This window comes from Amblyraja radiata, chromosome 8, assembly GCF_010909765.2.
Source record: "Amblyraja radiata isolate CabotCenter1 chromosome 8, sAmbRad1.1.pri, whole genome shotgun sequence".
Classification (NCBI taxonomy): domain Eukaryota; kingdom Metazoa; phylum Chordata; class Chondrichthyes; order Rajiformes; family Rajidae; genus Amblyraja; species Amblyraja radiata.
Window position 1 is genome coordinate 33,826,337 of NC_045963.1, and position 17,469 is coordinate 33,843,805.

The 17,469-nt window shown below is 39.3% G+C and overlaps 1 protein-coding gene across 1 annotated transcript in view; it reads right to left on the reverse strand.

The window, feature by feature from the left end:
* Positions 1 to 17,469, reverse strand: part of srbd1 (S1 RNA binding domain 1) — a 222,944-nt gene that overhangs the window by 186,585 nt on the left and 18,890 nt on the right. Inside the window, exons 9-10 of the mRNA XM_033025530.1 lie at positions 11,006 to 11,102; positions 6,872 to 7,013 (exon numbers count right to left, since the gene is read on the reverse strand). Coding sequence (XP_032881421.1) covers positions 6,872 to 7,013; positions 11,006 to 11,102 — 239 coding nt within the window. The remainder of the gene's footprint in view (positions 1 to 6,871; positions 7,014 to 11,005; positions 11,103 to 17,469) is intronic.

Sequence of the window (17,469 nt, forward strand, 5' to 3'; positions counted from 1 at the left end):
ATGTCACCTATCCACGTTTTCAAGAGTTGCTGCCTGACCCACTGGGTTACTCCAGCACAAAGCTGGGACGACAGATGGCACAATGGGCTAAGTGTTCGGCTGGCAACCGGAAGGTAGCCGGTTCGAATCCCGCTTGGAGTGCATACTGTCGTTGTGTCCTTGGGCAAGACACTTCACCCACCTTTGCCTGTGTGTGAATGTGTGTGAGTGATTGGTGGTGGTCGGAGGGGCCGTAGGCGCAGATTGGCAGCCACGCTTCCGTCAGTCTGCCCCAGGGCAGCTGTGGCTACAGAAGTAGTTTACCACCACCGAGTGTGACTGAGGAGTGAATGAATAATGCGATGTAAAGCGCCTTGAGTATTAGAAAGGCGCTATATAAATCCCATCCATTATTATTATTATTATTTGTGTTCTTTATAGTTAATCAGCTTCTTCAGTTCCTTGTTTCTACAGAATATGAGGTGTTGTTCTTCAAATTTGCTATGGTCCTCACCCTGCAGTGGAGAAAGCCAACGATGGACATGTCAATGTACAAATGGGAGTCAAAATGGCATGCAACTGGGAGCTCCGGATAGACATTGTGCACAGAGTACAGGTGCTCTGTGAACCAGTCACCTGGTCTAGGCTAACTCTTGCCGACGTAGAGGAGGCCACAATGAGAGATCTTAATCATTAATGAGGTTGAAGAAGGGGTGCTTGATTGAGAGCCTCACCTTGAAGGATTATTTAGATTATTAGATGGTAGCAAGTAGGTGGTGTAGGAACACCCATTGCACTTCCAGAAATTTAGCACTGTTCTGCAAGGGCATGAGAGCTAAAGTTTAGGATATGTTCTGAACTTGCTATACATATTACAATATACATATCCATTACAATATACATCAATGATTTAGATGAAGGGATTCAAAGTAACATTAGCAAATTTGCAGATGACACAAAGCTGGGTGGCAGTGTGAACTGTGAGGAGGATGCTATACGAATGCAGGGTGACTTGGACAGGTTGGGTGAGTGGGAAGATGCATGGCAGATGAAGTTTAATGTGGTTAAATGTGAGGTTACCACTTTGGTGGCATAAACAGGAAGGCAGATTATTATCTAAATGGTGTCAAGTTGGGAAAAGCTGAAGTACAACAGGATCTGGGGGTCCTTGTTCATCTGTCAATGAATGTAAGCTTGCAGGTACAGCAGGCAGTGAAGAAAGTGAATGGCATGTTAGCCTCGATAACAAGAGGAGTTGAGTATAGGAGCAAAGAGGTCCTTCTGCAATTGTATAGGCCCTAGTGAGACCACACCTGAAGTATTGTGTGCAGTTTTGGTCCCCTAATTTGAGGAAGGACATTCTTGCCATTGAGGGAGTGCAGCGCAGGTTTACAAGACTAATTCCCGGGATGGCTGGACTGTCATATGCTGAGAGAATGGTGCGGCTGGGCTTGTATACTCTGTAGTTTAGAAGGATGAGAGGTGTATTATTGAGAAACGAAAGATTATTAAGGGTTTGGACATGCTAGAGACAGGAAACACGTTACCGATGTTGGGGGAGTCCAGAACTAGGGGCCACAGTTTAAGAATAAGGGGTAAGCCATTTAGAATGGAGACAAAGAAACACTTCTTCTCACAGAGAGTTGTGAGTGTGGAATTCTCTGCCTCAAAGGGCGGTGGAGGCCGGTTCTCTTGATACTTTCGAGAGCTAGATTTGGCTCTTAAAGATAGTGGAGCCAGGGGATATGGGGAGAAGGCAGGAACGGCGTATTGATTGGGGATGATCAGCGAAGATCACATTGAATGGCGGTGCTGGCTCGAAGGTCCAAATGGCCTACTCCTGCACCTATTGTCTATTGTTAATGCATTTGTAATTAGTCCCAAGTAATTAATATTCAGTAATTCAGTTAATCCATTTTGGATATATTAATACCATTTAGTAAAAAGTACACAAATTGTACCAATGCCTTCGATGTCACCTCTCAATAGCACAAAACCCATAAATGGTATAGATGGGGCTATTTTGTTACAATAATTAGCTGCAACATCCCTTTAAAATACCATGTACCACATCGCGGTAAAGTTGGAGCTAAATGTGGGACCAATCCACAATTTAGAACAGATGAGCAGAATCTTAATTGAAGAAATATATGCTAAAGAACGAATGAGGAAAAAAAAAGCAAAAGATTGATGAAAGGAGGATCTAGGAATTGGAGACCATATTTGATGAAAGTTAAAATTTAAAAAAAAGTAAGCAGAATTTATGACAGTGAACAAACTGAGAATGAGGATAAGGCCATGAATTTTGGATGGGCTTAGTTGGTACCTTGGTATGAAGCTGGTGAAACACACAAGGATTTAGCAGCAGTAAGTCAAGAGCAGAAACAATGTGGATATACGGAATAAATTTTACGTTGGAAAATGTGCCAAGGCAGTTCATGTGACTGTTCCTTAACAAAGTTTAGCAAATGACAGATGGTTGGCCAAGTTAATACATTTTCAGAAGTGTTTTAGAGTTGGAGATACAATGGAAATAGGAAGGAAATGCCACATGTAGAACCATGACAGCTGAAGGCACTCATTAATGGCAGTGAAATTAAATCTAATTCAGCTTCACTTTACGGAAAACCGTGGTAAGGCATTCTAGAATCCTTCACAACACCTCAATTTGTGTGTTTAAGAAGGAACTGCAGATGCTGGAAAATCGAAAGTACACAAAAAAAAGCTGGAGAAACTCAGTGGGTGCAGTAGCATCTATGGAGCGAAGGAAAGGGTTTTGGCCCGAAACATTGCCTATTTCCTTCGCTCCATAGATGCTGCTGCACCTGCTGAGTTTCTCCAGCTTTTTTTTGTGTACCTGAATTTGTGTGTCAGAAAGAACTGCAGATGCTGGTTTAAATCGAAGGCAGACCCAAAATGCTGGAGTAACTCAGTGGGACAGGCAGCACCTCTGAAGAGAAGGAGTGGGTGACGTTTCGGGTCAAGACCTTCTCCAGACTGAGGTCACGGGAGTGGACGGTACAGAGATAAAATGTCGCCGGAGACAGTAAGACTGGTAGGAGAACTGGGAAGGGGGAAGGGATGGAGAGAGAGGGAAAGCAAGGGCGACTTGAAGTTAGAGAAATCAACGTTCAAACCGCTGGGATGTAAGCTACCCAAGCAAAATACGAGGTGCTGTTCCTCCAATTCGTGCTGGGTCTCACTCTGACAATGGAGGAGGCCCAGGACAGAAAGGTCAGTATGGCAATGGGAGGAGGAGTTAGTGTTGTACAAAAAAAAGTATTGGAATTAATACGTTCTTACTGTAATCTATTGATGAAATTTGGGACTGTTACTAATGGTCTGAATGGAACTGCTGGCATCCAGGCACAACTGCTATGAATGCTGAATTTTGGCATTTGATGCCAAGTTAGAGATGTGCTGTCCGATTCATAGGACTAAACTTGCCAATTGACTGTTACCAATGGTCTGAATGGTCCATTGCCAAAATTCAGCATTGGACAGCTACGAAAATAGATTGCAATGTTTGGGGCCATAAATATGGCAGACGGATTGCAATGAAGATTGTTAACAATTTTTTACCATGGGATAGATTAAAGATTTTTATCAAAGCTAAGTAAAGTAAAACCCAAATGAGATAAGGGTTTATGCATATAGATCAGTGCAAAGTATTAGTTAAAAAAGTGTTGCCCTTCATAAGGAGACGTTTTGATAACAAAATGGCTCAGGCTAGATATCTGTAGTACTGTGTACAGCTCTGGGCACCAGGCCTTGGGATAGATATAATGACAGCAGGAGAAACTCAAGAATAGATTTTAAGAATGTTACCAGTTGCGAAAGTTAACCATTTTGAGGAAGAATTTAAATCAATAATACATTTTCTGGAATTCAGAGTGTAACTTTTTTGTGCTTTAAAGGTAATTTGCTTGGAGATACATAAACTTTTTCTGGTTGTTGAGGAGTCAATGGCATTCTTGCTACCTACAGTACTGCATGTTTAAAAGCTGGAAAGGACAAAGTAGCTGGAGTAACTCAGCATCGCTGGATAATATGATAGGTGATGTTTCACCTACCCGTGTTCATCAGAGATGCTGTCTGACTAGCTGAATTACTCCAGCACGTTGTGTCTTTTTGTGTATTAACCAGCATCTGCAGTTCCTAATTTCCCCACTTTTGAAAGCCTTCCACTTGTGAGCCATCCTCTTGCCTGCAAATGGCGTCTCCCCATTGAAATCTGAAAGTTCCCATCAGGCCTGAAGCATTTATATCCTGGAATATTGAGCTGCCAGATCTGACATCTCTTAAAATCCTTCCCCAGATATTAGTCCCTTTCTTGTGCAATCACCTCTGACCCATAGAGATCCCAATGATCAAAAAGCTTGAAACCCTGTCCCCTGCACCATTTCTTCAACCTATTCTTCTGGCCTATTCTTCTATTGCTTCCCTCACAAGATAAGTCCCCACCATGGAACTTAATTGATTGCTTTCTGGAAGCACACAATGATGCAACAATTGATTTTAAATATTTGAAATTATAGACATTGGGAGCATAAAAACAAAGTGTTGAATGCAGTTTGGATACAAACCAGTCATGCTTTCGCTGAAAGGAGTAACATGCTCAAGGACTCAAATGGGTTGTTCCTATTTTCCATCATAACATGCAAGAGAAAATCAAAAAAGTTGATTTTTTAAATCCTATTAGGAAGAACAATGTCATGCAGCCAGATAGATATAAGCCGATAAGCAAGCTGCCTCATTTTTGAAACTTATTATTTGCAAAGAATTTCTATTATGTTACAGAGCACGAAAGATAGGAAAATAAAGGTATTTAAAATGCTCTCACTATAATTCTGTGCTTGTAGATTTGCCAGTTAGCACTGCTCAACATGCAAATCTACCTGCCACAGATTGGTTATGATGTCTGTATGATCTTCACTTGGCCACTACTATGGTCATCTGCAGAAATGGAGAATCTTACATTAAGAGGTAAAACCTACAGTGAGTCTCAACCTGCAACAACCACAATTACTACTGGTCATTACATTGTGAAGTACAGGTTTCAGAGAGAGAGAAAAGGCAATGCAAGTTTCTTTTTAGTCTAAATAAATAGAAATAGAAATGGGAAATTAAAAAAAATATTAAACAACTAGCATATATTGCAAATCTTAGAACAATGAAACTTAAATCTCCCAGAACATTTCTTTATTGATAAACCTCCTTTTACTTGTTAGATGTTGAAAGTACTGTCACAACAGCACAATGCGTGTCATTAAGATGTCTTTAATTCAATTATAGGCAAACTCAGACATGTCACATATGTTAAACGCATTGGTTTTACATGGCTGCAAGGCACTCGACTGATTTACGGACATCAGCGTCACCATTCCAGTGACAGAAATGGCTTGGCATTTTATGGAACGAAAAAGTAACGAAAACAGTTATGCACATCACAGTTAAGTGAACAGAACAGAAAGTACAGCATACTGCCATAGTAGATGATTCTCTTGTTACGTGTGTGGAAAATAAAAGTGACAAAATTCATTGCTTATTCTCAGAATATTCAAAGGGCATTTGGTGCTGGGACAGGCAACAATGCAAATAAATATGCTATACCATTATAACACCATGCTGAAAGAGCAGTCCATGATCGACTAACTGCCAACTAAGGTAAAAATAATACGTGGGTTGAAGTTTTATCCAAAGTTGAAAAAATTTAAGATTGTTTTGTAAATAAGTGGAATTTCATTGTAATATAATTAGAAAGATTCTTTGGACATCAAAAAAAGATTATAAATGTTGTACCATGTACCAAGGTGAATCCAGAAGTAAACATGGACCAAATAAGACAGTGCCAGATTATCCTGCTCCACTTGCTCAAATCCAAAATGGACTAAGAATGGAATTGAATTCCTGCAGCCATAAACATGTTTCCGTCTCCATTAAACACAAAATAACAATTGCATTTTGTTTTCATGCAGTTTGAGAAACAAGCAGCAATTCTTGAACATTAAAAGGAAGACTTGGTGCTGAAACCACATCTATGCCCTTATCAACTATTCCAGTGCTCTCTTAGCCAACCTACCATCCCCAATAAGCATCAACTAATCTAAAAATTTGGTCTTTACAAACATCCTGCGTCATTTTACTTACCTCTCACGCCTACTGCACAACAAGCTTGGTGAATCCCTTTGATCTCTAACCCACCCGATCACAGGGACATCTCCCTGCCTTACAACTTATCTGTAACCAAGTCTCAGGATTCTTGTCCATCTTCCATTTTATTGCGCACATCCATGTTTCCGTGCCTGCACATCTTTCCCACTTGCGCCTTCAGCTCAGATTCAAACTTCAACATCTAACCTTCGTCATATTACACCTCTGTGCAGTTTACTGCAATAAGTTTCCATGTTAAATCACTGTGTTGACTTCCCATCTACCTCCTTGGAGACCTTTGACCTATCTTTGTTCAGACTATCTTACACTAAATGTTGTACCCTTTACTAAACTAAACTTGAGAAATAAAGAAGTTTCAGAATGTTTGATACCAAATATCAAAGAAAGGGTTACCCCCGCAACAAATACTACACATACAGCAGTTATAGTCACCTAAATACCTTAGTTTGGTACTGTAAAATAAACGCCCTTTATTTTTGATGAGCTACTCCTGTATTGCCACCCAATAGAAAATGTGTCATTGTTTGCATGCATGAACAGTTGTCTCTTATACATCTAGTTATGAGATAACAGTTGAGCAGCAGCAGCAGCTACTGAGAGACAGTATAAAGTTAAATACTTGTAACCTTACTATGTATTTAAGATACTCTGCTGCAGTAAAATTTCTGCTATTCAAAAAAATTAATTGCTTTATAAAACTGTGATGACTATTCCTTACCTGGTGATGATGTATATTTCCAATACTATTACTGAAGTCATGGTACAGGCGAAATTTCTCAGTATCTTTTTTGTTTCCATCTTTCTCCTTTGCAGTTGCTTTTGTCAAAGTTGACTGAATAAAAACAGTATTTGGTTCACACCTATAAAACACATTTAAAGATATCAATATCAATTTGTATTATTGAATTTGCATACACTTGTATATTTAAGAAAGTTGATACATGCAAAATCTCTTTAAATCAAAGCTTATAGAAACATAGAAAACAGATGCAGGAGGAGGCCATTCGGCCCTTCAAGCCAGCACCACCATTCATTGTGATCATGGCTGATCGTCCATAATCAATAACTGGTGCCTGCCTTCTCCCCATATCCCTTGATTCCACTAGCCCCATCTCAAAAAAAACTTCTCAAGTTTTGAGTTTTGAGTGGCGCAGCGGTAGAGTTGCTGCCTTACAGCATTTGCAGCACCAGAGACCCGGGTTCAATCCTGACTACGGGTGCTGACTGTACGGAGTTTGTACGTTCACCCCGTGACTGCGTGGGCTTTCTCTGAGATCTTTGGTTTCCTCCCCACTCCAAAGACATACAGGTATGCCAGTTAATTGGCTTGGTGTATGTGTAAATTGTCCCTAGTGTGTGGAGGATAGTGTTAATGTGCGGGGATCGCAGGTCGGTGTGGACCCAGTGAGCCGAAGGGCCTGTTTCTATGCTGCATCTCTAAACTAAATTAGAATGAAAGATCAGGTGGTTCAGATACATATTCACACTCAGTCAAGATATATTTACATACAGAAAACTAACATACATATAAACCATTATGTTGAAGAAGTCTAAATCATTAATTATAGTGCACTCCATAATGTTTCTGTACTCCACAATTTGAGATTTGTAAAAGAGAAAGAAAAAAACAGGAAGGAAAAAAATAAATAAATAAATAAATAAAATAAAATTTAAAAAATCACACATGGTTAAACTGCACGTTGTCAGATTTAAAAAGAGGCGATTTTTACACATTTTAGTTTCACCATGTAGAAATTACAGCAATGTTTATACAAAATCCACCCCCATTTCAGGGCACCACAATGTTTGGGACACAGCAATGTCATGTAAATGAAAGTAGTCATGTTTAGTATATTGTTGCATATCCTTTGCATGCAATGACTGCTTGAAGTCAGTGATTCATGGACATCACCATTGGTTGGTGTCTTCTCTGGTGATGCTCTGCCAGGCCTGTATTGCAGCCATCTTTAGCTTCTGCTTGTTTTAGAGGCTAGTCCCCTTCAGTTTTCTCTTCAGCATATAAAAGGCATGCTCAATTGGGTTCAGATCGGGTGATTGACTTGGCCTCTCAAGAACTAACCATTTTTTAGCTTTGATAAACTCCTTTGTTGCTTTAGCAGTATGTTTGGGATTATTGTCTTGCTGTAGAATGAACCGCCGGCCAATGAGTTTTGAGGCAGCTGTGGAGGTCTTCCTTGGCTTGCCAGTCCGTTTGCGATTAGTAAGCTCACCAGTGCTCTCTTTCTTCTTAATGATTTTCCAAACAATTGATTTTGGTAAGCCTAAGGTTTTTATTCTTGTTTCTCAGTTTCATAATGGCTTACTTGACTTTCATTGGCACAACTTTGGTCCTCAAGATGATAAACAGCAATAAAAGTTTCCAAAGGTGATGGAAACACCTTTTTGAGTATAGAAGCTGGGATGTAATGTTAAAATTGTACAAGGCATTGGTGAGACCAAATCTGGAGTATGGTGTACAATTTTGGTCGCCCAATTTTCGGAAGGATGTCAACAAAATAGAGAGAGTACAGAGGAGATTTACTAGAATGTTGCCTGGGTTTCAACAACTAAGTTACAGAGAAAGGTGAATAAGTTAGGTCTTTATTCTCTGGAGCGCAGAAGGTTAAGGGGGGACTTGATAGAGGTCTTTAAAATGATGAGAGGGATAGACAGTTGATGTGGACAAGCTTTTCCCTTTGAGAATAGGGAAGATTCAAACAAGAGGACATGACTTCAGAATTAAGGGACAGAAGTTTAGGGGTAACATGAGGGGGAACTTCTTTACTCAGAGAGTGGTAGCGGTGTGGAATGAGCTTCCAGTGGAAGTGGTGGAGGCAGGTTCGTTGGTATCATTTAAAAATAAATTGGATAGGCATATGGATGAGAAGGGAATGGAGGGTTATGGTATGAGTGCAGGCAGGTGGGACTAAGGGAAAATAATTGTTCGGCATGGACTTGTAGGGCCGAGATGGCCTGTTTCCGTGCTGTAATTGTTATATGGTTTGTTATATGGTTAAAGACTGGAGGAAAGACTAGGTGCTGAGAGCTCTCTTATACCTACATCAAGGAGGCAATTAAACACACCTGAGCAATTACATAGACCTGTGAAGCCATGTGTCGCACTGTATTTGCAAGTGAATTAAACTAATTTTATTTATTCTTGAAACCGAGCTAAAAGATACACAGGCTACAAATCTGTCTGCAGTGCAAGAGATGATTGACAGCTGCTTGAAGTACATTTATGTGGTGCAATTAGAAATGAATACACTTGAGCAGAACGCTGGCAGAAAGGTAGAGAAGCTTTAAAAAGACAAGGCCAGATATTGCCCTGCTGAATATGGAAAATTAATAGTACTTTGTCAAGAAGTTGTTTCTTGAAGTCCTCATATTTTATCGGGTAGAATCATGCAATATGGAAGCAGGTCATTCAGCCCACGATGTCACGTCTACCTTTTCTACCTTGGCAATTCAAGTGCTTGCATAGACACTTTTTAATTCAGCTTCGAGCACTCCTCCAGGCCGTGTATTCCAGCCATTCGCCATTCTCTAGGTGAAAATGTCCTTTTCATTTCTCTTCTAAATCTCTTATACTTTACTCTGAATGCATGTCTTCTAGTTTAATCCACTTCATGTACAGGGGGAGTTGTTTGCGTCTTTCCAATCTAGACTGCTCATAGTCTTCAATCATGTCTTCTCTGAACATCCTCTAATCCAGGGAAAACAGACCTATCCTTTCCATTCCCTCCTCAGAACTGAAATGTTTCATCCCAGACCAACATCCTGTTAAATCTCCTCTACATCACCACTATCACATATTTCCTACACTGAGGTGACCAGAACTGCACGCAGTATTCCAGCTAAGGTTTGTCCAATGTTTTATAAAGTTCAAACATGACCTCTCTGCTCTTGAATTAAATGCCCCAACTAATGAAGGCCAGTAACCTATATGCCTTCTTAACTATGTTAACAACCCTGTGGTTCCACATTCAAAGATATTTGAGCTTGAAAGCTACCTCTGTTCCAATACTCCATAGGACCCCACCATTCCTGGTGGATGCCCTAGCCTCATTAGTACTCCCAAAGAATATTACCTCACATTTACCTGAATTAAACTTGATCTGTCATTGCCAGGGTACTAAAAGGCATAAAATACTAAAACAGCTGTTATACAACGGGGACACGACAGATAAATAAACGTGTGCAGGGTTTGCAACTGGAGTTTTAAAGCTAAAAGCGCAATGCACTGTGAAAAAATGTGTAGGTCAAGCATAGCTTCCCTCGACATCCGATGGAAAGAGTGTGTGTCAGTTCAAGTACATTTTAATTGTTCTCATACAATGTCTACTTTTATCAGAATAGACTTTTTCCCCTTGAAAAGAGCCAGCACCCTTTGGGCTTGGAGTTGAAAAATATGCTGAATGTTGTATCAGCTTATGCAATTGTTGTCACTTTTGGTCCAGTAAAGGCTTTTTCCTCCAAACAGAATAAAATTAACACGTGGTAAAATAAACACTAATGCAAATAAAACTGAAATAGTAGATAGAAGGCTCAGATTCTATGATCAGCATCACCAGAAATGTGGAGGTAGATTACTTGCTGTCATAGTCAGGAACTGAACAGAAGAAAAAAACTCTTCCATATTTTTACATTTCACAGACAAATTACAATAGCTTCTTAATAAAGCACTTCAAAAGCATTCAAAATAATAACATAGTAATATGCAAAGGCAAGACAGTCCGATTAACATGCCGTAATAATAAGCACTAACCAATGTTTAATTAGGATCCCCAAAATTGATCATTTATTCTGAACTTTCCATTTACACTTCATCTGACTTACTCACAATACTTACAATTTTCGAATATGGTCCAATGTGTCCCTGTCTTTTGACATCATATCTGCTAAAATGTGCTGTATCCCTGTTGCTATTTCAGTCATATTTGAAAGGCCTGGAAATATTCAAGCAAACATTGTTAGCAACCTGTTGCATTTCTTTATTACTTCACTCCTCTTCACCAAATTACACTTCTTGCTCTCGAGCACCTTATTCAAGTCACAATTCCCAAATGCCGAGGTAAGCGGTTAATATTAATTGACTAATCCATTAGTAATATTTCTAAGGTTGCCTCAGATAAGAAAATGAATTAGATCGAGTCGAGGAATACTCAGAGGATTCAAGGCAATTTAGATACGTTGAGTGAATGGAAGTAGTGGAAGGTGGACAGTGCAAGATCAATAGCTTCAATCGGAAAGAGGCAGTATTATTTAAATGGCAATAGATTGTGAAATGTTGACATATAAAAGGGATCAGGATGCCCGTGCACAAGAGTCACTGACAAAAAACAAGGTGTTGCAGCAAGCAGCTATGAAAGTAGATGTTACTGATTCTTCATTGCAAGAGATTGAGTACAGGAACAAAGATGTCTCACTGCAATGAGACAGACCTTGGTGAGACACTCCAGGAGGAAAGTGCACATTAGGATCTGTTTGCCATAGAAGGAATGGGAAAATGATTAGTCTGGTAAATCAGACTCCTTCCTGAGAGGACAGGACAATTGTATGACGGGTTAGTCAGTGAGGCCAGTATTTAATGGAGGTTAGGAGAATGAATGAGAAATTATATTTAAGCAGACAAAATGTGACAGGGCATGACATGCTCAATGTAGAGAGGAGGTTTCTTCTGGGTGGAAGGAGCAAGTCTCAAACTCAGGATTAAAATAGCAATATGCAGGATTAGTTATTTTGGAGTGAGGTAAGAAGCATCTCTCATATTGTTGAAAAACTGAAAAGAAACTGCACGTCATTATTGAAAAAAGTAGTTGAGCATTATCTATTATTTGAATGTATTTCAGGTAAATTTGGTGTAAGCTAGCAATAAACAGAAAGCTGCTTCAAAGGATTTTTTTTGTGTGGTAAAATCAACAAGCCAACCCCATTTTCTGTGCTGTAAATTTGGATATGGTCTGTATCAGTAACACATGGAAGAGTGCATTTTGTATTTATCTGTACGTCCAATGCCATTAATGTTTAATAAAATTAAAGTGAAAATTGTTTTTGAAACACTGATGTCATTGGACTTGTTCATGGAAATTTTGCAACTTCTTGAAATATTATCACAACAGACATAATTTCTCAAATTTAACCCATATATTTGGCTTCCTATAGCTAACATCAGTTCTGATTACAGAAACCTTTATTTGCTCTAAACAGTATCCCTGAGGCTTTGCCAAAATAACACTAACCATAAATAAAAAGATCGAAACATTGATTGCTGTTTATGTTCTAGTATGCAGTGCACTACATAATGCTTGGGACAAAGACCCATCATTTATTTATTTGCCTCTGCACTCAACAATTTGAGATTTGTAATAGAAAAAATCTCATGTGGTTAAAGTGCACATTGTCAGATTTTAATAAAGGCCATTTTTAGACATTTTGGTTTCACAATGTAGAAAGTACAGCAGTGGTTATACATTGTCCCCACATTTAAGGGCACCATAATGTTTGGGACACATGGCTTCACATGGGTTTGTAATTGTTCAGGTGTGTTTAATTGCCTCCTTAATGCAGGTATAAGAGAGCGCTCAGCACCTAGTCAGTCCTCCAGTCTTTCCATCACCTTTGGAAACTTTTATTGCTGTTTATCACCATGAGGACCAAAGCAGTGCCATTGAAAATCAAAGAATTATGAGACTGAGAAACAAGAATAAAACTGTCAGAGACATCAGCCAAACATTAGGCTTACCAAAATCAACGGTTTGGAACATCATTAAAAAGAAAGAGAACACTGGTGAGCTTACTAATCGCAAAGGGATTAGCAGGCAAAGGAAGACCCCCCCACAGCTGATGACAGAAGAATTCTCTCTATGATAAAGAAAAATCCCCAACCACTTGTCCAACAGATCAGAAACACTCTTCAGGAGTCAGGTGTGGATTTGTCAATGACCACTGTCCACAGAAGATTTCATGAACAGAAATACAGAGGCTACACTGCAAGATGCAAACCACTGGTTAGCCACAAAAATAGGATGACCGGGTTACAATTTGCCAAGAAGTACTTAAAAGAGCAACCACAGTTCTGGAAAAAGGTCTTGTTGACAGATGAGACGAAGACTAACTTGTATCAGAGTGATGGCAAGAGCAAAGTATGAAGGAGAGAAGGAACTGCCCAAGATCCAAAGCATACCACCTCGTCTGTGAAACACAGTGGTGGGGGTGTTATGGCCTGGGCATGTATGGCTGCTGAAGGTACTGGCTCACTTATCTTCATTGATGATATAACTGCTGATGGTAGTAACATGATGAATTCTGAAGTGTATAGACACATCCTATCTGCTCAAATTCAAACAAATGCCTCAAAACTAATTGGCGAGCGGTTCATTCTACAGCAAGACATTGATCCCAAACATACTGCTAAAGCACCAAACCTTAGTTTTTCAAAGCTAAAAACTGGTCAATTCTTTAGTGGCCAAGTCAATCACCCAATCTGAACCCAATTGAGCATGCCTTTTATATGCTGAAGAAAAAACTGAAGGGGACTAGCCCCTAAAACAAGCATAAGCTAAAGATGGCTGCAATACAGGCCTGGCAAGCATCACTAGAGAAGAAGACACCCAGCAACTGGTGCGGTCCATAAATCGCAGACTTCAAGCAGTCATTGCATGCAAAGGATATGCAACAAAATACTAAACATGACTACTTTCATTTACATGACATTGCTGTGTCCCAAACATTATTGTGCCCTGAAATGGGGGGGACTATGTATAAACACTGCTGTAATTTCTACATGGTGAAACCAAAATGTATAAAAATGGCATTTATTAAAGTCTGACAATGTGCACTTTAACCACAGGTGATTTTTTTTCTATTACAAATCTCAAATTGTGGAGTACAGAGGCAAATAAATAAATGATGGGTCTTTGTCCCAAACATTATGGAGGGCACTGTGTCAGAAAAACAAATCTTATGCTGCTATTTTCCTTTATCTTCCTCCTAAAATATAATAAAATAGTGTCAATGCATACTGATAACGGTCTACCTTTATTCTGTGCACAAACTGCATTTGTTGTCACAGAATGCCCCCTAAGGTACTACAAGAGCAACTACAGATAAAAATGTAATATGATTTTAAAATATACATCAATATCATTATTCCGCAATAACCCCACATAATTTTCTGGCATAAGGAATTGAATAGCCTATCCCTACTGCTAATTAAGGTAGATAAAAAATTCTGGAGTAGCTCAGGGGGTCAGGCAGCCTCTCAGGAAAAAAAGAGGGGTCTGAAGAAGGGTTTAAACCCGAAACATCACCTATTCTTATACTCCAAAGATGCTGCCTGACCCGCTGAGTCACTCCAGCATTTTGTGTATCAGTATAAACCGGCATCTGCAGTTCCTTCCTACACACTATTTAAAAAATATAAACATTCTTATCTACCGTAGCTAATTCGTACTCATGCGTTTATAGTCTGTTTAAATTTAAGACCCTGGTTTCAGATTAAATTACTTGCAATCTTTTACAACACTCAATATTGTCCGAAAAAGGCTCATAGCTTCTAGATTTCAATTTCTTTATGCATAATACTAGATCTAAAAAAACAATTCCTTATTCCTCAACATGCCAATGAAGAAAATGTATCTTAAACATTCTGCAAATTCATCCTCCACATTACGACTGCTGATTTGTTTTGCAATCTACTTGCAGGTTAATGTCTCCTATGACGATAGTATAAACCCTAGTTAGATTTACCTTCATTTCCCTCATTAAACTATACCTTGGATTATCACTATTGTTGTGGGTTTAAAGACAATTCCTAGCAATGCTTTCTTCTTCGTGCTGTATCTTAGTTACACCTAAACTTGTTCTTGTACTTGATATCTCGTGTATGCCTTTATCTCGTCCTTCATTATCAGGGCTATCCCTTCTTTTCTATTTATATCTGTGCCCTCTGTCGCCCACTGAAATAATTTGATTATCATTATCCTGCACCGTTGCCCTGTCTTTTCTCTAACTTTATACATTTCCCCTCATCTGAGCCCCCCTCCCCAGAAACATCAACTATTTATGTAGCAGCCTTATCTATTAACTGAGGTATTTAATTAGCTATGATACTGGCCTAATCCTGTCCTAAAAAGAACAGCTCCTTCTTTTCCCATTACTGGCACCAATGTTCCACTAACTGAAACACATTTCTTCCATGACAATCCTTGAGCCACATATTGAACTTTGATTCAACTAATTGCAGACCAGGCATGAGATGCTAAATTGTTCACTCACTTCTATTTTTTATGTTTTTATTTCTTATATGTTAAAGATACAAAGTTAAGGAGATGTATCGTATTGTTTCTTTCTATCCACCATGCTCTGTCCCAATGAATCCATTCCTTTAGTACCTTCCGCAGCTTCAAATCATCCCATAAGTTTCCATCTCTGCTAATTGTCAGTTTGAAAGCAAAATATATTTGACATTTTTTAAATTCCAATAGTTATAAATATTTACATTTGTTCATGTGGAGAAAGAAAAGGGATTAAATAATTTATCTCTAAAGGAAATTATATAACAACATTTTTTTTAAATCCCACCAAGAGCATCAAAGGGTCAAACAAATATGATACCATATTTTCAAAATATACAAGTTATAATACTTGTTTTAGAAAAACTAAAATACTTGGCTGGGATGGATACCCAAACATAAATTAATCATTTAAAGTCTATCGTAGCAATTATAAATGAGCAACTTTCTTCAATTTATTGTATGAAAAGAGAACATTCACCACAGCAGTGATTGCCTCGTTTGTCCAAAAACAAAGATAAGTTGTTCAGGAAAAAACATATTAAATTGATCAGGAACGGGTTTCAGCACATACATTCCATTTTCAATGAGCCAATTATAAAGCTGGTTTGGATGTATGCCTATAACCCATTGCTAATCAATGTGATTTCTGCCACAGCTTTTCTGTGCCAACTGGCTCACCTGACAATGATTATTATCAACCTCACGTCAAGTTGAGTTTATTGTCATTTGCACACAGATGGTGAAGTAGAGCAACAATGAAAATCTTGCAGCAGCATCACAGGCACAATCAATCAACACACAAAAAAATAATCATAAATTATACATAAATTGTACAAAACAGTGGAGAAAAATAGACTGAAATAAAACAAACTTTATAATACAGAATTGGAAAATAAGTCCATGTGGCCCACAGTGATCTGTTGCCGTGGCAGTGTTAAGGTTGTGCAATAGCCTGAAAATTGGAGGAAAGTAGCAACTCCTGAACCCAGTAGTGGTATGGGGCTTCAGGTTTCTATTGCTCTTGCTGAATGGTAGCAGCAAGAAGAGGGCATGGTTAGGATGGTGGGGATCTTTCATGACAGATGCCGTCTTCTTTGGGCGACACCTCACATAAATGCTTTCGATGGTGGGGAGGGCTGTGTCTGTGATGGACCAGGTCGAGTGTCTACTCTCTGCAACCTCCTGTGTTCCTTTGCTTTAGAACTGACTTATTTGGAAGTAACAATGCAATCAGACAAAATACTTTCCATTGTGATCTGTAGAAGGTCATTGAGAGCATTTGGTGACATGCTGATTCTCTTTCAACTTCTTTAAACAGATTGTAGCGGTACAAGTGTGCATTCTTTGTGATACATTTATGTATGTGCTGGACCCAAGGTAGGATATCCAAGATATTAAAGCCCAGGAATTTTAAGCCGCTGACTCTCTCCATCACTGATCTACCGATGAAAATAGGCTTGTGGTCTCCAAACTTCTATTCTGAAGTCAAAGATTTCACCAACTAATTTATAAATGGCAAATCCAATTGGCGGTCGAGCACGGCCCCTGCTCACCACAAGAACCGGAGAGGATGGAGTCGGTCAGAACAAAGCAAACCGGCTGTGAGAGGTAGTGCAGTGGGCTGCACGGTGGAGTGGGCTGCTGGAGGCACTGCAGCAGCCTGGGGCTCAGCGCCGTACCAAGATGCTGAGCGCGTGAACTGGACGTGACCTGCAGCTGCACGGAGCGAAGCACACTGTGGAGCACACCAACGGCAACACTTGGCCTGGCCGACCCTGCAATGCCACCAGGCCAATGGGCCTTCATAACCAGGTTAAGAAACTCTGTGCTTACAACTTGAACATTATAATCGTTACAACACTTGAAAATGTCGCAAAATCTGGTGACTCTTGTATACTGTCCCAATGTACTATTTCTTCACACTTGTATTGTATCGAAGCTGTGCTTATATATAGTAATATTTGTACTCAACTGTATGCAAATATACATTTCACTGTACCTCTGTGCCAGCGAACCA